At 30.7% G+C, this 26,083-nt stretch overlaps 1 protein-coding gene across 1 annotated transcript; it reads right to left on the bottom strand.

Annotated features, from left to right (window-relative positions):
* Nucleotides 1-6,574: 6,574 nt before the first annotated feature.
* On the bottom strand, nt 6,575-12,888 carry LOC123206243 (purple acid phosphatase 15-like). Its single transcript, XM_044623397.1, has 8 exons — nt 12,517-12,888; nt 11,740-11,931; nt 11,331-11,664; nt 11,026-11,251; nt 10,753-10,942; nt 10,365-10,675; nt 10,106-10,221; nt 6,575-6,726 (listed from the first exon to the last, which is right to left on the bottom strand). Exons 1-8 carry the CDS (start codon nt 12,809-12,811, stop codon nt 6,717-6,719), a joined length of 1,674 nt encoding a protein of 557 aa, XP_044479332.1. The 5' UTR covers nt 12,812-12,888; the 3' UTR covers nt 6,575-6,716.
* Nucleotides 12,889-26,083: the final 13,195 nt, after the last annotated feature.

Genomic DNA, 26,083 nt, shown 5'->3' with positions numbered 1-26,083 from the left:
GAGTAAGACATTAGAAAAAGTCAAAGCAATGCTGCTAACAATAAGGCCAAATGAAGCACGAGATGTCATGGCTCCATAGATATTAGAGCACATACAAGTCACGTTCATAATCCTAATCTGTTTCAATGGGTTCCTAAACTTATTATGGATATTGAGAATACATGTATTAGCAATTGGGAAACACATAGAGACAACATTTTAAAAGTGATGGGTTTTTATAATTCAAATGTAGAATTGAAAACATTATTTCAAACTTTTCTATTAAAGATAGGTACTTAGTGAAAATTTTGTCACTCTGATAGGGTACGATATAAGATTAAATGCATACATTCATAATGTAAATTATGGGGCATGAGCAACAAAAAAGGAGGATGAAAACTAGTAGGTGTTACAGTGTATGGATGAGGCACACACTTGTCCACAGGATAAAATTTTTTCACACCATAGACATTTTGGTGTAAAGTCATTTGAAACATTCTTAAATCGATGTTTGTGGTTGATCAGATTTATCGACTGAAAAAACTCATTTATGACAAGACAGATAGATACAAGATCAACATTTTATACACACAAGCATGACATGCCAATACATATGCATTAAATGCATTAGGAGGATCTCCCGAAGAGTCTTTCATGCTCTTACCTAAGTATTGTCACAATCTATAGCTCAAGAACCTTGGAAACATGATATGTATTGATATCACTGCAAAAAATAGGTTTCAATTTTTCTTCATGGCTTTGGGTTGTTTGATCCAAAGGTTCTAATAATTCTATCATCTGGTGATTTGCATTGATGCTTTATATTTAAAAGAAAAGTACCTTGGCTCTCTTTTTATTGTTGTTGCGAAAGATGATAATAATTAAATTTATTTACTAACTTTCGATATTGGTCACAAGGAAGGAATAGATACATAGACCCCCTTCTTGACATACCTATATATGTGAATCAACGATGTTCTAGACTCTGCCATTATTTTTTATTGTCATCATTCAATCATTTTATCGATGGTGAACATTATGCCTGAAACTTGTCATGTTTTTTGTAATTACCATATAAAAGTTCAAAAAAAACCAAGCATATTGAAAAATTATTTTGATAAGCTATTAAGGCATATAGCATCAGGGACTTCAATCTGTCATGACTAGAATTTCTTGGGTAACTCTCTCTATGACAGTTTATTTGATCGATATTAGGTATGAAAAAATGGTATATACCCACTTTGGAGGATGATGATACAACATCATGACGACCAATATTGTTGAGTCCTTTAGCACTTTGACATGTACTACTCGCACTTTATCTATCACCATCCTGGTTGAGTTTCTAAGAAACACAATACAACATTAGTTTTACAATAGGCAAAAACATGATAGGTATATTTGACTAAAATTGGTTAATTTTTTTCATTAGGTTCTATTAATTGTTTTAACAGGTGAGAAATCTCACCCGTTAATACCATAGGTAGAGGATAAAATTGTTGGACATATGCACAAAACTACTGATATGGTAGTCAAACTGATCAACACCTATTATTACAAAGTATATTATTCATGACAATAGGTGTTTGTCATTAATATTCTTTACCGAATGTGTGAATGTGGGAAATTTTAATTTTATCAAATTCCATGTACACACGCCACAATTGTTGCAAGGTTCAATAACCTCTCAAACTGTGAAGGATGGACCAATGTATATTACTCGATGGCATATTTACGAGGGGTGTATAGTGAGTATGTTAATTCGATAGGGAATCAGTCAACTTGGGCATTATCTAATATGCTTGCAAATTTTCCACCTGCGATGCAACAACAATGGCCTAGTCATTTGTCCAGCCTATTTAAAGGTCATCCCAAGGTGAAAAAGTCCAACCACACAATTGTAATCGATACCACCAACCTGGACATAGTCAACTAAATTGTCCGAGTCTTACTCCTATGCTCATTCCTAACTCATTTTGCACATCAAGTAGGAACATTTCTACTTATACAAGATAAGGTCATCGAAGGCACGAGTCAAATATATTGGTGGAATAGTTGATCGAGGTTTTATTTTCTATATTGACTCATACTATAATTGAATGTTCAAATAATTTGCATGATTAACTTATATTTTGGGTTTTGTCCATGTTTTCTTATTTTATTTTCTTGATTTTTTTTTTCAACTACTTGCTAGTATAGGATGACAATGACTCATAAGGAAGAAGTTATCAACATCTATGTAACAAAGTCAGTTATCTTGTACTAGCTCATCCCACCTTTTAAGGATGAGCTAGTGCAGACAACTGGGTTGGTTACTTTCTTTTTAGGTTCTTGTTGACACAAAACCAAAATCTCTCTCAAGGAAAAAGTTAACATCTTTTATGTAACAAAGTCACTTGGTACAACACAAGTGACGTTGTTACATAGAAGATTGTAACTTTTACTTATGTATTTGATGTCAAACTCAATGTGGATGGCATCTTCTGTATTTTTTGGAAAAATTACAGTATATTGTCCCTTGTATTTTTGGAAAAATTTTGGCATGGTGTCCCTTGCATTTTTTATATATCTCTTATATTCACACATGAGAAAATAATACACTATTAAAAAATATGGTCCAATATATACTTTAAACCATCCATGAATAAAAATACAATCCATTATATACTTTCACCAACATGTAACAAAATTACACTTTTATATCACTTTAACTATACTCATCCAAATCTACAAAGATAACTAAAACAATTCATTAATGAATACATATTAACATTCATATAATTGTTTAATTGATCAAATCAAGTTCTATAAGATAAAATACTAAAAATAACCCAAATTAAATCTTACCAAAGGCCTTCTAATGGAATATGGTGTTAGCAATGCACTTCCTTAGCAACTTAAAATATTTGGATGTAAAGTTTAATGTATGATTTCGAGCTAGGTATTCTATAAATATTAGCATAAAAGCTCTATGATCTCTAGATGTTACATCTTGTTTTGGCACGTCATGGACAAACTTGAATTATAACCCTAATGGGGTCTCTAAGGGGATATTCTTTGATTCATAATAATTGCTAGCTTTCATAAGGTATGGTAATGTCTTATACAGTGCCATCAACTTCTTCATTTTCTCTTTACACGAGAAATATTTTGGAAAATCATATACATATAACATCCAATCGCTTAAAATGAAGACATTGTAGACCCAATGTTGATTGTAAAAGTTTATTGGAAAAAATACCTTACATTAAGGTAAACATTACCCAAATCAAACTTAGAAGTTAAATTGTATCACCTTATCAACATTGCTCTACAACGAAATAATTCCTTTGGCAATTGAGGGGAGACGCCATTAATTTGATGAATGAAAAAGATAGTCATTACATTTCTGAACCCAACCATTTGGACTTTTTTACATGAATTAGGTCAAGACCGTCATCCAATAGCTATCCCAAAATTATTTCTAAAGTATTACCACGAAAGATTTATGTCATGTAAGAGAAGAAATTATATCCACAATTAAATATGAGTACTGAATTGAGTTATAATATAAGAATAATGCATAACATATTGTCCAATCATTCACCCTATGTTAGTAATGTGTTCCACCAGGTGCCTTTACTAAGTCATGTAGTCATACTATTGGAGCTACTGAAGAAGACACGTTTAGTGTCATTATAGAAGCATTATTATACCACATATAGAATGTTGAGTAGTATTGGCCTAATATCGAGCAAATAAGTGGGGTAGTAGCAAGATATTTGTCCTTCACTTAAACAGTCTTCTGTGGCTTCATAGGATCTATTAACGGACTTATCAATTATTTGCCTTTTCAAAGAACATGTCCAAACACAAGTTGTTTCTTCAAAGTTAGAGCCTTATTTACCTTCTATTGTATTTTCATTGGGACATCCTCTTATTATTACACATAATCCTCCAAGGACACATCCATCTAAAAAAAGGTTTTTTCTATCATGTTACTATAATATAAGTATATATAATAATTTAAAAATTAAAGTGAATATTAACCTGTACTGATCTCAATCCTTAAACTTACGAATACTTAAGTGTTATCATCTGATACATCATAGAGGACCAGAATTCCTGCATCTCCCTATAAAGAGCATATGTTTATTGTTAATGGAGTTCTTACGTCTCCTCATAAAGCATCAAAGCCTACTATTGATATACCTCTTACATCTTTCTATGAAGCATTGATGTTTGATGTTAATAGAGCTTTTACATTTCCTTACGAAGCATTGATACATGTTCTTGATGTAACTCCTACATCTCCCCATGAAACATCGATGTCTACTAGTGATAGAGCTCATGCATCTCCTTCCATATCATTGTTCCCTATTGTTGAAAGAGTTGCTACCACTCACCCCGCATCATTTTAGTCTCCTGGTCAAGTTTCTACTACATCAAAGAGATGATCATGGATTCATGTTACATGAGGAGTTGCTAGAGATGGTCTTCTGATACACAATTGTGCGTACTCTTATGAAATAAGTGTCTTGTAAGGAAAACCCTCGATACTCTTAGGGGTGGGAGGCATTGGACATAGACACTCGTGGATAGGATACATATACATGATAAGAGGCCTTTTAAAACTCTCGAGGGTGGGAGGAGTAAGAGATAGGGACTTGTGGACGAGACACCTATCCATGAGGAGAACCGTCAGGGATAATAGGGTAAGACCTTTATGATAAGGAAATCCTTAAATGGATAGATACGATAGAGATGCGGGGGTTAACCACCCATATAGAGGATACCCGAGTCAAGGGGTTATCATGGGGACATGAGGGATCTGAGACATAGTGGTGGAGAACCGTGACAACCCAACAAAAGGTGCCTAGAAAGTAGAGCAACAACCTCGATAGGGTATACTCCTCGTCATCAGTTTTGTCACTTTATCATCTAATGAGGTATCTGGTGTCTATTCTCCCATGAACTCCAAAGCTCGTATGTATGACTCAGACTCTCATTCAAGCTCAGTTAGACATAATGTAGTTGTAATCACGTTCTAAAACATAATGGATTTTATAAAAATTAATCAAATGGAAGATAAACCGATAAACTATAAATCTAAGAATGACCAAGTTACCAAAGACACATTCCAAATTTTCCCAACGTCATCCCAACTCAACAATACAATGGTTATCCACTTTATTATACAAGGGACCCGATCATTTGCTTTGAAAGTGTCATAAGGTAATAGGTTTCTAATCATCTTATAAATCTGATATTGTACAATGGACAACATTTATGGTTAATATTTATAATTGTATGTAATGATTTTTAACTTTAAAGATTATGCAACACTTACCTAAAATGTAATGAGGAATCTCATAATATTATAGTTAGCCACTAGGATCAACCTCATGTAAGAGAGGTAATATTATAGATAATATTTATATTTGTTATGTATCCCTCATCACATGGAATTTACTGTCTTATTCCATGACACCAAATCCCATGGGTATCGACTAAATGCATTAAGATCGTCAACTAAACACAAAAAATGATCATATATGACATTTTTATTGTTCGCCCCTAATAGTCTTAAAAACATTAAATACAATGTTGCAAACTTCACAACATCCTCGTCATTGTCTCCTCAAATTTGTGTCTCAATTACATTTTTGATATCCAAATACATTAATAACTTGTGAATACCCGAGAAATATTCCTCTTTCAATTGAGACTGCTCCGCACAATCAACGTAATTAGACACCTTTATGTTATGCTCAAAGATTAAACCAGTGATAAACGCAAACTCAATAGGGTTAAATCAAAGCTTAACACAGTTTAATTTAAACCACATTTCTCACACTTGGTTCCCTCCAGTTGATCATACAAAATAACAGTACATGCATAAAAACGACACTAAACTTTGGCTCCTCTATATCCAATAAGCGCCTAAAACAGGTTGTCCTAAATATTGTTCTCTAAGTTATCATGAGTTTCTCCCTAAAGACAGTCATGATGTCCATTTTCATTTGAAGCGTCATGTGAAATTGAAATTTGAATGCCTCATGGAACTTGTACACCCCTTTTTAACAATTGATCATGTATTCCTGGAATAATTAACTATATTAGTGATTATATTGGTATAAGATTCATAAAATGTATAATAACAATTATACCAAGGGTTAAAGAACAAGTTGGTAAGGTAGACAATGAATGGTCAGTGACCTCAACTACCAATTCTTCCAAATAAATCCCAAAATGTCAACTAAAATCATCTTTAAGTATGCTCAAAACAATAAATCAAGTCTCATTTTCCTACCAAATTCAAAATCTAACAAGCCTTGAGTAAAACTTTATGCATAATCTAACAAAATTATGCATAAATTTCTACTCAGGTTAGGTTGGCAAAGTCGACAAGCCTTAGCAATATTGCCAAGCTTAGGGAGGTTGCCAACCGGTTCTTACCTAAACCACAACAACCTAGGTTTAAGACATGTTCATCCAACCCTTAAATGCATAAACAACAATCCATAAACAACAATTTATTCAACAAATTCATAAACAACAATTCATTCAACATGCCCATAAATATAAATCCATTCAACATGTCAAAAATCGAGAAAGAAACTCACTTGTCTTTTCACTATTGCATATAGGTTGCCAATCCTAGATGTTGTATCGTTGTCGTCAGTGTGATGGGTAAAGGCTTTGGCGTCATCGTTGACTTTGATAGGTGAAGCCTTTAGTGTCATCGTTGGCTTTGATCAGTGAAGACTTTAATCAAATCATCATGGTAGCAAGATTCCACAAATCAGTGATCATCACAGTAGCAAGATTTCACATATAAGTGGTTGGTTGCTTGAAAATGCTTAAATGGTTGAAGGGATGCTTGAAGGGTGTTTGTCTAGTTGCTGGAAAATCCATAGAAAGATGCAGATTCTCACCAAAGGCCAAAAACTGTTAGACTTCAATTTTCGTTTCATATGTGAGCAATAATGAGGTCAAAATTCACACATGAATAATAACTGCCAACACTAGATGGTCAAACGAGAGGCATTTTCAGAATTTTGCTTAATTTTTGATAGAAATGTTTAGAACTTTATTTGTGTGGTAATTTTGTATATCAAGTTGCTTTTTGTAGCAAAAATTGTAATATCCCTATAATTTATTATTTTTCTTTTCCTAAAAATAATCTTTCCATATTTTTTATTTTTTATTCTTTCTCCTTTTATCATCATCAGTTTCACCACCAATCATTGATAATCCTCTCTACTCTATCTTTATTAGTAACCCCTTTATCACACATCTTCTTTCTCTTTCCCACATTTTCACAACCAATTATTGGTCATCCTCTTTCTTTTCCCATCTTCACCACCAACACCATTAATCATCTTTCTCTTCCAATCATCTTTACCAACAATCATTCTTCTTCTTTTGTCATCTCCACCACTACACTTCCATTTTTCATTTACATTGCTAATAGTATAAACAAATTACTTTTCACCCTAACTCTTTTAGCATAATGTCCAAATATACGTTTTGACTTAGGCCAAATAACCTAGGTAATCTATCATGACAGATCTTTATTTTGAGCATACAGGTTGCTTATCCTAGGTTGTTTATGAAGAATCACTTGGATGACGAAACTTTCACTTATTGCAAGTTTGATATATCATTTTAAATAATCAATATGTCATCAATATACATATTAGAAATGTCGTTGCGCTTCTATTAACCTTTTTGTACATACATAACTCATCAGATTTAGAACACCTCGCAAAGATATACTTATCAGATTTAGAGTTTAGCTTATTTAACGTAAGTGTTGCAACACCAAATTTTCAAATAAGTTAAGTTAGGCTTTTGACACCTCTATAACTCATATAGACTTCTATCTATATATTTGGACAATGGTTAGTTTAGCACATAGACCATTGTCTCTATGGTATACTCACAAAACACTATAGCAAAACTCATCATAAATTGAATCATATCCATCAAGGTTTGATTTATCCGTTCAGATACACTATTATGTTATAGACTTATAATGTACCAAGAGAAGTGGGTGTGATACTATCTCATATTCATTTAGCTCTTTATTAAATTTTGTATTCAATTATTCTCCTCCTCAATTACATCAAAGGATATAATACTTTTGTCTAATTGATTTTTTATTTCATTTTTAAATCCCTTTGAATTTTTAAAATGATTCAGACTTGTGTGTCATTAAAAGCATATAGTTATATCTATTGAAATCATCAATAAATGTAAAAAGTATGAATAGTCACTTTTGACAAGTACTATTAGAGGCTCACATATGTCATTATGAATGATGTCTAACAATTTTGCAACCTTTTCACTATATCCAACAAAAGGTGACTTAGACATCTTGCCTAAAAGTCATGAGTTGTATTCATCAAATGATTAAAGGTCAAATGATTCCAAAACTCTATCATTTTGGGGTTTCAAAATATGAGTCGGGTTTGCATGATCAACTTTACAGTATCATAGATATGTAAGATCTAGTTCACCATGTTTAGCTTTATTAACATCAAGATTAAGAATATTATTATTATTTAAAGGCCAAACGACTATTTTCCACCCAAAGTATTCTCTAATCTCAAGTTTTCACCTCTTAACTTTGAAAATCTCAAACACCCACTCATGAGTGGTTAAAATTAACAGTTTTAAAGGAAAAATCATCATTTTATCTGTAATATTAAAAATAAGCAAAAATTTAATCTCATTTTCTTTCCCTAACCCAAGTTTTAAAAAATGATAGTTTTCTCTTAGGGTTTAGTTGCTAGATCTCCAATGTCAAATCCAACATCATCACTAGCAATAAATATCTTTCGATGTCTACTCTCTCTCTGATGGTCAAGCTTCTCTCGTTTGGAAGCTTGGACGATGTCGATTGATGTCAAAAATAGACCTCAGCTTCGTTGGAAAGACGAAGTTGTTTGTCTTCCTTGATGAAGACAAGATCCGATGAAGATGATAGGTTTAGGACTGTCAGCCAGAAAGGAAGATGGTGAAGGAGTGACTACTGGAGGAAGAGAAAGGAGATGCCGTCGGAGAAGTGTAGGAAATGGCATCAGATTTTGAAAGCCAAACCCTGGGGGGAAATGTCATTTTTTAAAATTTGGCCTATGGGGGAAATTGTTAGTTTTTAGGGTTTAAGAGGAGAAAAGAGATAAAATTTTAAGGGGTGAAAAGGGATAAAATTTTAAGGGGTTAGAGTTCCATTAATTTTAACCACTTATATGTGGGTATTTGGGAGTTTTACAGTTAAGAGGTAGAAACTTGAGATTAGAGAATACTTTGGATGGAAAAAAGTCCTTTGGCCTTATTTAAATCAAGAACATACAAACTATTATTTAAAGACGTAGTTTCATAGCTAATACCTTTCGAAAAAACATTAATAATCCTTTACTAATGTTAAAACAGTATAAGTAGACACATAAATTATGTTTCTAGATACTGATGGAACAAAATATAAGTACCTAAGTTCTTTAAATATCAATAAAATCTTAGCAAATTTGTTCAAAATTAAAATAATTGCTGTATCCTTGCATGCATAAATCAATTAACAGTGCAATTTAAGTTGGGGAATGTTGGATTTAATGACAACTTGTAATAGTAAGACAAATCCTACAATGAAATATGAATAAAAATATTCAATTTAAATGAAAATAAATATGTAGTATTTGAATAATATTTAAAATTTGACACTTGATACTTGAACTCAAGACAGACATTCCAATTTTAAACAACTATAATTGGAATTAGAATGAGCTTTCCCATTCATTCCAATTCCTTCAGTATGCAATAATAAGCTTGTTCTTGAATGGAACGACTTGAAAAATTATGGATTGGATTTGTAGAATTGGCTTGTGCTTGACTTCAATCATATGGACGAGTGTTCTATGTCCAGGTTTTTTTGAGTAGAACAATGAACGGATCTTGTTCAATTTAGAACAACCTAAGATCAAAGCTTTGGAACAAACATTCCATGAATTCGGCAAAATTTTATAAATGTCCAAAAGACTCAATATGCTTTACTTGATATAGAATTGCTTAATAAAGATGTTTTAGAGAAACTGAATGTTTTTTCATCTAGAATTTATTTAGATTGAATCTAAAGTTCGTTTACCTTGGTTTAACTGGGCACCTCTCAGGTTGTCTTACTATAAAAATTATATCTCCAGCACTGTTATACATGTCCTGATTACGGTGCCATGTCCACAAAGCATGTGTCTCATTTTTCACCTGCAAGCCATATATTTCCATTACTACTCAGAAACTTTAATGTCAGAATAGAACTATCTCAGCTGAAAATTCTATAAAAGTATTTTGGAAGTCTAAATCATATGTCCCAGTACTAGCAAAGAGACAAAGAGAGTGAGACAGACCTCTAAAACACCATGGCCAAAGCTGCTTTCGCGGTAAGCGCTATAATCAGGCTGCCGGTCCCAACAGAATTTACCCGCTGCTGGCCCTGATGTGAAATTGAATGCACAGAAACCACCCAATATTTTATCTACAGTGCTTGATGGTGGTGGACAGTTTCCATCTTCATCAGCATGAGTAATTGCCATTTTCTCTCGATTGCCACCATCGCCTACTGTTATGTATACAGGACCACAGGGGTCCAGAGTGTAGTTATATACTCGGTTTGATCTCTCATAGGCATGAACTTGGTGAATGTGACCAAAACCCGTTTATGCAAATGATACAAACCAGATAAATACACAACTTATACCTAAACTAAACATAATTGGATGAGGTATAACTTTACACTTACATGTCCATTGAAGACTATGTCAACACCATACTTGTATAGTAATTCTTCCATTGCTACCCTCATGCATTCGGCTTCTCTGTAATGTGCAGTATAGGTGCTATACCAAGGAGGATGCCATGTCGCCACCAACCATGGAGTCACTTCTCTATTGACTTTTGCCAGGTCTCTTTTCAACCACTTGCATTGCTCCCTTGTAGTAGATAAACTAGAACAGGATCATTAGCCACAAAATTGTACTGAACATGGTGTATGGGAATGAACTGGTCCACAAGTTCACCTGATTTATTATAGGAAATGTAAGCACCAACCATGATGAAATGTATTCCACCTGCATTGAAAGAATAATAGAATGTCGATGGCGATCCACTCTCGTTGTGAGGGAATGCAAATCGAGAACTGTAAGCAACAAAAGTCTTATTTTCAGCCTGCTCTTCATACTCATGGTTCCCTTCTACAACCATTATCGGAACTTTAGACACTAGAGGCTGCATAAATCTGTTAACAAACCAAACTTCTCAGAAATCAGCAGAAGCAATCTTTCTGACATTTGCGTTCATAACGTACAAAGTTTTACCTTCCCCAATAATCCCAACGAGGCTGATAGGTTTCATGAATCGGAGTGCTCGAAAATGAGAAAGAATAGGAATCAGCCCCAGTTCCATTAGTCAGATACAAGTTTGCATAAGTTACATCACCGACCAAGAGAATAAGATCAGGACGGTTGCTTATCATATGGCTGACTGTTGAAGTTGTATTGTAAGTGAGCCCAAGGTCCCCAACAATTGCAATTCTACCGGGGTAACTTCTGGGATTGGAATCAGGCATTGTCCTAAAATAATAGATTTCACTCATTGCCCGTATTGAAGGATCTCCGCACTGATAATAATATAAGGTGTCTGGTTTCAAACCTGCCAAACCACTGTGAATTACCTCCCAAATTTTGTAAATTAAATGTAAAATCAGTTACATAATTGCAATCATACCTCTGAGACGAACATGGTGTATGATTCCGGAAGTGTAGTTTTGAAGGCCTTCAAAAGGATAAAGTTGGTTGTAAACTTGGGAATATCCTGTTGCCTGATGAATCAAAGGATCTGGCAGCATTCCATATTGAACAACGCTTGCTACAGATTTTGGATCTAATGATTCTATGTTGTCACCAATTTGGAACTCCCCTGAAAATTCAATCTCAGATGTATCTGTTAATTAGATTCCAAAGCAAAATTGGCCATAGGCTGACAGCACACTAAGTAACTAGATTCAATGGTTACTGATCAATTAAATTTTTCATTTTCCTTTTAAAATTCTTGAGCTTTCATCTAATTTTCTAGGAAGATTCTGTATACCAGGACATTGGATAACCATGGAATGAAATTACATCAAATAATAATGAATTGAAAAAGGGAAAGATAATGAAATTTGTTAAAAAGACATTTCCTCAAACATTAACTTCATCTTGAAACCTCAACCTTCATCAACTCTATCAATAACACTACTTGTAAAGGTCATCTAATTCGGCCCTAGTCCATATTGAATAAATGCATAAGCTCAATTCAGCCAACATTAATTTTCTGTATTGACTCTAAAACCCACAAAAGATTTCTTTCAAAATTCTTAAAAGTCAGAAAATTATCGGTTCCACACCCAAAAAGTCAAGATAATAACTTAATCTTGACTTTTGTACCACTTAATTAGTACAATTAACATGGTGAAATGAAAGCTATCAAGAAAGAGAAAGAAGTGAATGAGAAGAAGGAGACCTGTGATCCAAGATATCCAAACAGAGTCATAGGTTGAAGAAAGAGAGACAGAGATTTGCTCAGGCTCAAAGCCGTGGACCATTCTCTGAACACGAGGGTCAGTGGGAGGCAAGTCAATGGCGTTTCCTCGGAAGCTCTTGTCGAGAGGTTTTGTGTAAGGCTTGAAAGGTCCGTCAAGAGTGGTGGTAATCTGACTATCGTCACCTCCAGCACACGTAAATGAAGCAATGAGGGCAACTAGAAGCGTTGAGACACTCGTTGCCATTTGTTTAGCCATTTGTTTAGCCATTCGCATGCAAGCAGAGGAGCTTGCAGGTGTTGCGAGAAACGAGAAATCAACGGATTGAAGAGAGGATAAAATATATGCAATTCTTAGGCGGCATGCCTTCCGGGCTTCCTTTTTTTTTATTTTTTTCTTTTTTTTAACATAAATAAGATCATGCTTAACACTTATAATTAAACATTAAAAAAATATATATTTTAGTTATTTTTCTATTTTCTATTTTCCATTTTTCTAATATTCTTTTTCGAAAAGTGTTGTAAGAAACGAGAAATCAACCGATTAAAAAGAGACTAAAATATATATAATTCTTAGGTGATATTTTTTAATGTTTAATTATAAATACTAAACATGTTCTTATTTATGTTAGAAATTAAAAAAAAGGTAGAAAGACATTTTCTATCTAAAGTTTGTTAAAATAATAAATTTTCACTCTTTCAATTTAAAAAAGTCAAATTATCACATATTATTTACTTTTGCTTGAAATTTTCATTAAGTAAAAAGGTATAAAGGTTATTTTACATAATTTTTTCTATTTTTTCTTTTCTTTTTTTGTTAATTTTCTCTTTTCAACCGTTTAGGGGGCAAACATAATTTTTAAAAATATTAATAAAATTTTTAGGAGGTTTTGGGAAATTGAAAAAAGTCCAGGAATGTTTTAAAATTTTAGTATATCTCTTAATAATTTTTTAAAGAATAATTACACATTTAAATAACTAACTAAAATATAATATTTTAGAGTTAATTAGAGTTTTGATATATTTTTTGAGATTAATAAAGATATATTTGTAATTTAATATTTATAATAAATATTAATACTAATTTTGTAATTTTAATAGAACGCATCAGAGTCAATAAAAGTGGTAATTTAGCCTTTTAAAATTTAAACAGTGGGAATTTATAATTTCATTAAACATTGGGTAAGAAATAGCCATTTTGCCATGACAACAATATTTTAATATATTATTGTTTTGACATATTTATAATTTATTAATATAATATAATTTTATTTTTTACGTGTTTTATACAACTTTATGAAAGTAAAATAAAAAATATATTCTTATATCTTTCAATGTAGCATTAAAAAGCGAAAAAATTTAAATAATACCAAAAATACATAATTTATAAGTATCTAGTTAGATTTTGAAATATGTAAATTTAGTAAGAATATTATTGATAAAAGAAAATATGGTTCATTTAAATATCTTAATATTAAGATAAAAGCCAAATAATTTAATTTTTTGCTTAAATTTGATAAACAGATCTATGTTTAAAAAACAAACAAATCTACAACATCTTAATCTATTAAAATGAGTTATATTGAGCCTTAAGATCAAAAAAAAAAAAAAAACAAATAATCCTTTCGTTGATGACGGATTAAAGGCAAGATTTTTACAAGTTTTTAAGAAAAATAATTTTATATCTAATTTTTGTGAAGATTATATCTAAATTTTCGCGGTTTAAAAGTAGTAATGTATAAAAACGTCTTATATAATACTTGTTTTACCTTCATCTCTAATCTTAAATAAACCCTAATTGCATCTTGTCTTTTTCATCTAAAATTCAATTAAAAATCAACAAAATCAAATGAAAAATTCTTCTTAATCTAAGTAAGCAAATATTTCATTATGTTGTTTTTCATAATTTTCAAAAAAATCTTAGGGTACACATGATTTACTCCTAGCAAGAATGATTGTAATTTTAATGTTATTGTTTTATCAATTGTGGAATTAATTAGGAGTTCTAGTTTATTAAAGTTTTTCTTGCTTTTTTTTTATTAAAATTGAAGAACACCTTCTTTTTATACTAGATAATTATGGCAAATCTTGTTTTCTTAATTCTGTTTGCATGATCCTTGAATTTATGTTTACTATCATATGGACCCCTATAGTTAGACTATTTTAATTAATTTTCATAAAATTAATGACCAGATTTGTTTATCATAACTTTTCCTCAACAGAAGAAGTGTTTAATTTCGTACTAAATTTTGAGAAAATAAAAAACAGTTGTGTCTATTGTAATAAAGATATATTATTAGAATCCAACTCAACCTAAACTAATTATTCTTAAATACGTCTCTAGCTTGTTATAAAATATAAGATTAAGAAAGAATGGTTTCTTGGAAGCTAGCCAAAAAAATTCTCCATTCCTGCTCGCCTGTCCACTAGTTGCAGGTTGCGTTGATTTTCTTCCAGCTTAAGTGGACGTATTAATAATTTAGGTGTATGAATGCTCATTTTGTCGGCATGGGCAGTTGTTGATACAATAATATTCTACTTAGATTTATTTATGTTACTAATTTCCTTGTTTAATTCTGTCACATAATTAATTGGTTTCTCATCTGCGCCTATTATTTATTTCATGATTTATTGTCAGATTTCAATATTTGACTATTTACATTAATAAGCTATATGTGTTTATATTATCATAAATATCTACATACAAACTAATACATAGTTTTGAAAGAATAAAGAATTAACTCAACTCTACATACAAACTAATAAGCTATATGTGTATATATTATGTGACATTTGGTGGATATTCGTACAAGTTAAGATATAAATTCAACTCTTATACAACTTGGAGAAGTAGAGTGCAAACAAAACAGGAAACAAGCTGAACAAATTAACAGTAATGTGGCAAATATTCAAAGCCAGAAATTTCGGAGGCACAGCACAACCATACATAGCCTTATACCATTTTCATACGAAAAATCAATATGGTTTGGTGAGTGAAAGTTTTGGGTTGTTAAAAGTGCTTTAGCTTTTGGCCTTTCCAAACCATCCTTGGCAGATAAGCTGCATTCTGATTGGTGGTCTCAAAATATTTTTTTCTAGTTTTGGAATGTTTGTTTCTTAAACATCTTGATCTTTAAACTTATGAGATGACATTGCGTAATTATTAATGTTCATTTTCTATATAATAGTTTCGAAACATCACAGATAAATCTCTTTTACAGGACATACAATGTTAAGTGACGAAGAGTGTGTTAGAAAACCTATATAGCTTAATCGTACATATGTTATTAAAACAATGTCTATTAGGTTATAATAAAGGTGTTAATGGGTTGTGTTATACTGGTTTCGATATGACTATCATGTTAGTGGATTGGGTCATGCATAGGCCTACTATTACGAGCTAAGCAGGCTAGGTCAACCCATCAGTTGATGAAATGCCCATGCTAGGCCTTTAGCAAACTAGCTCACCGGCTTATAGCAGGCCAACTTGACAATTATTTATAAAAAATATATATTTTTATTATTTTAATATATAATTAAATTTAAATAATTTATATTCACTTTCAAATTACCGTAAACAAGGTAATGTATCAGTAATTTTATTAAAAATCTCTCATATATGATAGAAGAATACTATGGGTATATGATTGAACAATTAAAAAATTGCATATAATTAAAATAAATTCAACTATAAAATATAAAAGTTTCAATCATCATCCATATAATTTTTACTCTTCTTCAACATTCAAGTTTTCGAATTCTTCAAAAATATCCTTCATTATTTGATTTTGTAACTTGAATTCTACAGTCACCTAATCTATTATACATCCACATACACTGAAAACTGATTCAATGCCACAATAGACATTGAAGATATTTGTAAATCACATTCCATAGCCCAAAAAAAAAACATATGATACATGCTTCAATATGTTTTCCATCATGTCAAAACATCGAAAGAGTCACCTTCCTTATTCATAATTTCAAGAAAAGTATCAATGTTAATAAAATTACAAAACTCATTATAATTTGAACTTTACCTACTTGTTGTTGACATTTGCATATAATAGACCACAAATGCAACTTACCTTTAGATAAGCCACCTGAACTTACCCATGATTTCAAAGTCTACAAAGTCTTTCCATATTTAATTTCATAAACATTATACATTTCAAGTGAAAAATCCTGAATATCATATATTCTATAAGCTAAAAGTTCTAACAAATTCACATTTATAACTTCTAATAAATGTTGAATTCCTAATAATTTTGCCCCAGGGTCTGGAATGGTCGTTGTAACATATAATAAAGGTATTTCTTTCCAGTATTTTTTAAATTTCTCCATTTCTCTTGCAACATCTCTAAAAACATGATGAAACCTATATTATTTAAAAATAAAACTCATGTCCACCATATAATATAAAATTAAACAAGTTGTAGGATAATAAACACTTGAACATTTATCAATGGCATTTTAAAGGGCTCTAACATGTTCATAAGAGTATCGGTCATGTACCAATCATATTTAGTCAAAAAAATTGGCTATTCAAGCTCTTTTTGTTGTGTATTAAAAAATTGTATTATAGTAGACATCATTTGTTAATTTTTTGTCTTAAGCCTATTTGTCTACACATTTCATGGCATGCTTGTATGCATGCTGGAGATTATCTCTTAAACTAATGACATGCTTGTATGCGTACAAGTGCTGGGGATGATGAAATGTAACTAATGACATGTCTAATTGTATTTGTTCCTATTTGACACTTTTCTAAACTCGTACCATCTTGCGCTATTAAATTCAAAATGTGACATGCACACCTAATGTGAAATAATTTGTCACTAAACGGTAAATTTAAATGATTCATCCTTAACTCAACTGCTTTATCATTGTTTTTGGCTTTATCAAATACGGATGAAAAATATATTTATTTATTTTACATTCATTAAAACTATTTTTTAATGTTTGATAAATTGTGACACCAAAATAAGGATATTCTTTTGATACCCTAAATACAATAACTTTTTTGTATAATTGCTAATCAGAATTAATATAATAGGCATTTGCGCAAATATATCATAAGTCATTATTACTAGTTATCCATAAATAAGAAGTAATAAAAATAACACCATCAAAATAAATTAGTTCTTTTATAATTTTTGATTCCATCAATTTATAATTCCTAATGATGTATGATCTAAGTGTAGGCCTAAGAATTGTTTTAAATGTTAGTTGAACACTATTTTACATCATTCATTATAATATTTCATCCTTGTCGTAAATAAGGGGTTGATAAAAAATGGCAATGTACCTGACCACATTTGTAATTATTGTAATCTTTGACATTTTAATTAATAAAATGGCATTTCATTATCTTATATTGTTTTTAAACTTAGATAATTGTTCTAAAAATGGTTGAACTATGATGAGAGGACTATTGCACGACACTTAATCGTGAGAACCATATGTGTACATTAGGTAGTTGTTCTTAAAATATTCGTAGTTTTGATATTACATTAACCAAAGACACAAGTAATAATGAAGGAGCTATCATTGTGTTGAACAACCTATTGAAAGATAGTGACAATTCTTATGTGGCAAAGTTGTTTATTGACTACTTGGTGCAATACATAGATGCACGTTATAGATATGTTCACTGGACAAACCTATTAAGAGAATTTCATATGGATGATTTCTCCAGTATCTATGGAACATATCCTCTTAGTGAATAAGATACATATGATCTTTAAATTTGAGGTCATTGATTGTCTTGTATAAGGATTGATATAGTTTAACACTAGCCTAACGTACCCTGTTAAAAGTGTTGTCAAAAATGTGGTGATTGACCATATTGAGATATGTACAAAAGCTATGGTAGATCTACAAAAGATTTATCACTCTTAAGTATAGAAGCTTATGTCTCAGTTTGGGCCTTCTGATGGATGACAATGATCAATTAAACGTATGGTTATAATGAGATTGAGTTGGTGCTCGATTTGATACCACTCGATCATTGACAAAAATTAGTTTATATATATCGAAGTTCTCTAAGGGAGACACTTGATCTATATCTTAGCCTCAAAAAGATATTGTATAATAAAAAGATCAAATTATATGAGTAACTATACTATTAGCAGGTTAAAAAGTCAAGTATTGACGTTTTGCTAATCAGGTGGCTATGATGTCTTGTTTATGGTTATAATGAGATTGAGTTGGTGCTCGATTTGATACCACTCGATCATTAACAAAAATCAGTTTATGTAAATCGAAGTTTTCTAAAGGAGACACTTTATCTATATCTTAGCCTCAAAAAGATATTGTATAATAAAAAGATCAAATCATATGAGTAACTATACCATTAACAAGTTAAAAAGTCAAATATTGGCGTTTTGCTAATCAGGTGGCTATGATGTCTTGCTAAAGGCCATTCATGATCTATATCCAAATAGTTATCAAGTTGAGAGCTCAACATGAATTCAATCACTATCAACTTAGCATAAAACTTATAGGTCACACATAATAAGAACTTGATCAAACTTTAGAGGTATAAGATTGTCTAAGTTAGATCTAATTTGGATTTTGGATAAAGGATTTCGAGTCTTAAAAGATCTGTAGGCTTAAAAAGCATTTTATAACAATTAGGGACCAAAGTTTAATAATCCTAGACTATTTGGGTGTATGTGAGATTGTGCTTTTCATTTACCATGCAAAATTACAAAATCGTGTCTATATTTATAAAAATATCATGCACAGTCGTTCATTATGTTTGCATGGTCATGCATCCTTGATCCTTGTCTTGTATAATCTATGATTTATCCAAATCTTCAAATGTAGATTTGGAAAAACTTTTATCCTAATTCAACCCACGATGCACGGGTATTCATACGGTCTAAACAGTTATGCGTGATCAAGAAAAAAGTCAAACAAGCTAAATTCAATTCAATTAAACAAGTCCAATCCATTTCCAATTTCACCTAAACCCAAACACTCTAGGATTATTACACTTTGGTCCCTAGGTGTTATAAAACACATTTTAGGCCTAAGAACCTCCCATGACTCGAAACCCCCAATTAGGATCTAGATTAGGTTCATCTTAGATAATCCTATGTCTTCAAAATTTGATGAACTTTTTTATGTGTGTGACCCATAAGCTTTTTTATTGAGTTATTAGTATTTGGATTCAAGTCAAATCCAAACATAGACCAAGATTGGCCTCTAATAAGACATCATAGCTATCTGATCAATAGAGTATCAGTGAATAACTCTAAGCCTTGTCAACTCTCTAACTATGTACAATCTTTTCATCAATTGATATCTCTCAAAGTTGAGACATAAAAATAATGTCTAGCTCAAAGACTCCTTAATATGAACTAATATCCATTAACGACTAAATGATTTAGATTGGGTTTTGACCTAATCCTATTGTGGTTATAGATTCGAGTGTCATCGATATCTTTAAGTATTCTCATATGAGGTTTCTTCTCTCATGCTCAAGAATGATGAATCTTTTATTAATCTACCATAGTCTTCACTTAGATTTCGATATAGCCAATCACCACCTTTATAGTTAGCCCTTTTACAGTGAAACATTTAGTGACATCAAACATATCAATCCTTATATGAAACAATCTAATGACCTCAAGTTGAAAGATCATATGTACCCATAAGTTAGAGGATTTATTCTATGGATATTGAAGTAACCATCTATATGAAAATCTTCAAGTCAAGTCTATCTGATGAACATATCTATAATGTGCACCCATATCTTATACAAACTATCAGTTAACAACTTCAACATTTGAGAACTATCACCACCTTTTAGTAGAGTCACTTAACCTTATGATAATCCCATCACCATTAACTTTGCCTTTGGTCAAGTTAACATCGAGATTACAAACATTTCTAAAATGACCACTTAATATATACATAGAGTTCCCATCTATATGAAAATCTTCAAGTCAAGCCTATCTGATGAACATATCTATAATGTGCACCCATATCTTACACCAAACTATCAGTTAACAGTTTCGACATGTAAAAACTATCACCACCTTTTGATAGAGTCACTCAACTTTATGATAATCCCATCACCATTAACTTTGCCTTTGCTCAAGGTAACATTGAGATTACAGACATTTCTAGAATGATCACCTAATATATACATAGGGTTCCCATGATCAAACACCTAATACCTTTGTTATGGTTATACCATTCAAAGGGCATATCAATTGTACAAACATAATGTAAACATATACACAATGAATAATCAATAGGAACCTTTATTAATAATAAATAATTAATTACAATTTACACAAATATGATTGGCTTTAGAGCGCTACGCCAACATAATTTTCATTGACAAAACAATGTCATTGAATATTTTAACTACTAGGACCATTTTTTGGTAATCTAAATTAAAGAGAAAAAAGATTTGGCATCAAACCTTACTACTAGGCAACCAAATAAGTAGGAGACTTTGTATTTTCATCAATTGAATGAATATAGAACTTGTCTGCTTTTTCTAATGAAGTGATGATCATAGTATTTTGGAAGTGACTTTTTCCTTATTAAACTGGATATAAATGTATTAAAGTGTTGTTAATTGAAGGATTTTTTTTTTTTGTTAATGAAATTGAAATGACACAATATTTTTTGAATGATGATTGGATTTCGATGTGGCGACTCTGTGATGTTATATATATGGATTTTGATTTAGAAATGTTTCAGATTATGTGTTTTTTTAAGTTTGTTAGTTGTATGCGAAAATTCTAGTGAAAATCATTGTAATCCATCGCTCCAAATGCAATGGAACGACTGTTCCATGGACATGAATGATCATTCCTTGATAGAAATAGGGTTGCAATTTATGAATAAAAGACAATACAAAAGATTTATATAGTTGTTCATGCCACAGACTATGATGCAAATGAATGCTCGTACTAAAGTATAGTACGGTCATTCATAGATATGAAATAACAAAATTGCCTTTAGGATGATGTACAGTTGTAAACACGAAGTTGGATAGACGTTCATGACGTAATGATGAATGCCCATTCAAGGTTATGAATGGTCATTCATGATGACAAGAACATGAACAATCATGAAAGAGAGATTGTACACATCCATGGTGAAGTAAAAGTGTGTGCTCGTTCCCCTATGATGAACAATCATAAAGGAGAAGTTGTACACATTCAAGAAGATAAGAAGCATTCGAATTCTGGTTTTGAAATATTTGTTGTAGCATGTTAATTTTTATATAATAGTTTTCAAAATAGATGTATTTTACAATATTAGGTGACCATGAGTGCTCACAAGAATTAGTATTGCGCATGATTTATAGACATAATTTCATTGTATCTGGTTATTTGTCTCTGTCAAACAAAATATGTAAAATGGGCTAGGCAATATGAATGCCATTTAGGTACAAAAGCCCACCTAAAATAAAATATTCTATTAAGCATTGAAACCCAAAATTTATTGACACATTTTACAAATAAATTGACAATTGATCTTTATCCCTATCATTTTTCTCTTTAGACACCACCTACTTTTAAGTGGGGTTAAATTTGTAATGAAAATTTCTTCTTCTTCATCCGTTATTCATCCAAAACTTTTGAGTGAAAATTTTCACTTGCTCAAAGTATTGTTGTCCAACTTTATGTGGTTCTACTTGTTTCTTCTCTATGTATCATTATTCTATACATTTCTTTTCAAATGAAATGTTTCTGCTACATTCCTCAATCATGTTCATGTTCTAATCCTTCAAAGAAATTCATGCTCTGTTCCTGTGTACATATGATCTCTCAAAACATGTTCATAAAATGCTTTTTTGACATTTTACTGCTTTACTAAGCAAACTTCAGATCTTCTACTTCATCAATATATGCTTCCATGTTTTGCTTCAAAAAGTTTGACAATCTAGCATCATATCTTTACTATGTGCTTTTCCATTCGAATATTTGAAAGCAATCAACATATTTTAGATACTTCTGATTTGGGCGTTTTAATCTACATAAACAATGGGTGCAAACTTAACTTTTTACGTAAAAATTGAAATGCCAAAAAATTTGCTAACCAGCATATGCTCCCTAGAATGATGTTTTTTTTAAACTTTCAGGAGCATATGGGTTGCCAAAATTTACATTCATTTGAGATGTGGTTTTTTTTTTTTTTTTTAACTCAGAATTTTGGTAGTCGGTAGTAAGGTTTCTTATATTATTTTATGTGGGAACAAATAATAATGTTTGTTGTGAAATTGAGTGGGTGCCTTCTTATATTGTTTCTGATATTTTCCTTAAGGTTTTAACAATTTGTATTTGTAAGGATATTTTTTTATATAATTGAAAGTTGATCAGATTATATTTTTATTATAGGTAACATGGTAACTTTACATTAAAAATTATATTATATAATTTCTTTCTTATCCTAAAAGAGCCCTATGGTGAAGGTAGATTTTATTAGTAGAAGTGACATACAAGAAATATAAGAATTAAGAAAATAAGAAAACTTGTGGTAATGGAGTAGAATTGTGGTGTTTCAACCAATGGGGCGTCCAAAAGGTTAAACATAAAAATTTTTAATGTTTAATTTCAAAATTTTTTATTTGCTTTGCCTCTAAGGTCAACAACACTGGGTAATACATATCCCACCTCCCAAAAAACAAAAATGCATTAAAAAAAATCACTAAGTTTTTTACCTTGAATACTATGAAGTCTATAACATGGTTTTACTACTTGATAATGAATAAGATGTCTTATGTATAGATGCTAAATCATAAATATATTTATGTCATAACTTCCACATGAAAAACTTATCATAATAAAAATCAAGTAAAAATTTTGTGAACTTTGACGAATTTTTAACTTGAGATTTACTGAAGAATTATACTCGGACACTTGTAACTTGTTAATAAAAAGTTATATAAAAAATATATCACAAACCCATGTAGTTAAATGAAATGTTACATAAAAAAAAGTGTCATAAACACATCAAACTTGAGGGGATATACATCCAAATTAAATATAATTCATTTAATAAGTTAACTCGTTAAATTTGTCTTATTCATTATATAAGTTTCCTTGTGTAGTCCGTCTTAACTTTCTATAAATTCAATCTTATTCATTATTTCATATCACAAAACTTGCACGTTGACTCTAGCTCTCTATAAATTCAATCTCATTCATCTTTTCAAATCACAAAAACTCACAAGCCAACCCTAACTCTCCATGTGCTAGAATGTATTTATTTTAGAAAAATTTTGGTTCAAAATTTAAAGTATAACTTTTCTCTTAAAAAATTTGTCACCTTTTAGAAATTGATGGTATGGGGAAATTCATAGCGCATCAAATGTTATCTTGATATAAAGAATATCAAAAATATTTCATATTTCTTCCTCAAGAAGGTTTGTATTTCTTTTTTTTACCAATGTTTTTCTTTTAATTTATTTTTAGGCGAGTTTAATGATTTGCCAAAGAATATTATAATCTCCTAATCACCCATAAAAAATGGGTTACTTTAGGTAGTTTTAGCGTGTAAATTTAAGCTAGAAGTTGATAAATTATATCAAATGTGTAGTGACATTCAATTTTTATCAATAAAATCAGTTTAGTTGTTTTATTAGGTATTTACTATACATGTTGAGAGTTCTAAAGAGCAAAATAATAAAGAAAATAGTAACATTAAAAGAAATTTCCTGAATTCTATACTAGTTTTAGTATTATTTTGTTCTCGTTTCCCAAAGTAAATGGCGCCTACATGAAATCAATACTGAACCTTGACCTATTATTCCCCTAGTGGATGAACTCTAACATTGGCGAAGTCAAAATTAATAAATCCTTAAATTGTGTTGATTACATTTTCAACATATACAAAAATGGCTTCTCTCTTGCAAAATGCATTTTGATTTGATGTGCGGTTGTGAAATGATCACGGACAATTTATGTATAAAAGGATTGGAATTTTCATGCCAATCTGAGATGCCTATTCGCGCATATTTGGGGCCTAGCGGATGTGCCTCCCTTTCTTGTTAAGCAATTCTTCCTCCCAAGGAAAAAATTAAGTCAAAATTTGATGGATGCAGCCACATTTAACACTTTGTTTGTTAAGGCTAAGGATAACAACAGAGAGGGGCAGGAAGGGGGTATCAATCTCCATCCCCATTACGGGGATGAAAATGATTCTCTGTCTCCTCCTCGCAAAGAAAAATCTTCTCTTCATCCTTACAGAGAAAAATCCCCTTCCAATACCGGAAAAAAAAAAATTCTTTTTTTTACCTTCTAAATACAATATAAATATATTAAATAATATAATTAAATAAAATTAAAATTAACCCACTATTTCAAATATCACAAATATAATATATTAACTACTTTAATATATACAACAAAAACCTAAATAAATTTGAAAAACATAAATAATTTAAAACTATAAAAAATATATTAGTATTTTAAATAAATATATTAATATAAAAGGATGGGAATGGGCCGGGGCGGGGCTAGTTGAAGAAGGTCTATTTTTCTCTTTGTTGTAACTTTTTTTTTTTCTATCCGTTTATATTAAATGACCTTAAGGGTGTGTTTGGTTAAAGGATATTAAAGATTACTTTGATAATTTATCTTTTATTATTTACATTACTTTGTTCGATTTATAAATAATAAAAGATTCTGATAATATTCTATTACTAATGGTGATATGGTATGTAATATAAGAAACAATTTGATTACCATCTTCATATTAGGTATTAAAAGATTATCAAGATAATTTTTATTTTATTATAATTATATTTTTATTTATTAATTTTTTTAGGATAAAAATAGTTTTATTTTCAATTAATATAACAAATAACATAAAAATATTTTAGAATAATTATACCCAAGAATATTTACGTAAAATAATATACTAGTATTATTTTATTATTCATAACCAAATACAATAATTATTTTTTTTCCCTTGAAAATCTATATTAATTAGGTTGTCAAAGCATATTTTATCTCCGAATTTCTCATATAAATAATCATTTTGGTCATTTTGACATTAGAATTTAAGCAAGGAATTGATAAGTGTTCTTGTTTTATTTACAATTCTATCCAAGAAGCAAATCAAAACTAGAAAATTGTAAATATTGTATGAGCATCGATCTTTTGATTAAAATGTAAATAATTGTAATCTTCAAATCTATTAATCCTCATATGAGTGTCTTTTGATAAAAATTCTTTGTCATGGTTGTATAGTCTTGGTTAATAGTATATAATTGAACAATGTATACATGTTTTTTAGTACACAATTGAATACAGAAATAATATATAATCATATAATTAAATAATTTTAAATTAAAATAAAATTATATTCAATCACATAATAATATATTATATTATACTCTCAATTATGTATTTAAAAGTGTATATAAATAGTATTATAGTTACGAAAATACATCGACTAACATAGACCACATAATTTCTGATCTTTTCTGCTTCTGGCCCAAGCCCAGATGGAAAGTAAATTCGGCCCAAGATAAGGGGTGTATAACCGTTGCTTTTCAGAAGCTCATGGAGAG

This window comes from Mangifera indica, unplaced genomic scaffold (assembly GCF_011075055.1).
Source record: "Mangifera indica cultivar Alphonso unplaced genomic scaffold, CATAS_Mindica_2.1 Un_0029, whole genome shotgun sequence".
Taxonomy (NCBI): Eukaryota; Viridiplantae; Streptophyta; class Magnoliopsida; order Sapindales; family Anacardiaceae; genus Mangifera; species Mangifera indica.
The sequence above is the reverse complement of the archived record's forward strand: the minus strand, read 5'-3'. Positions and strand labels throughout refer to the sequence as shown.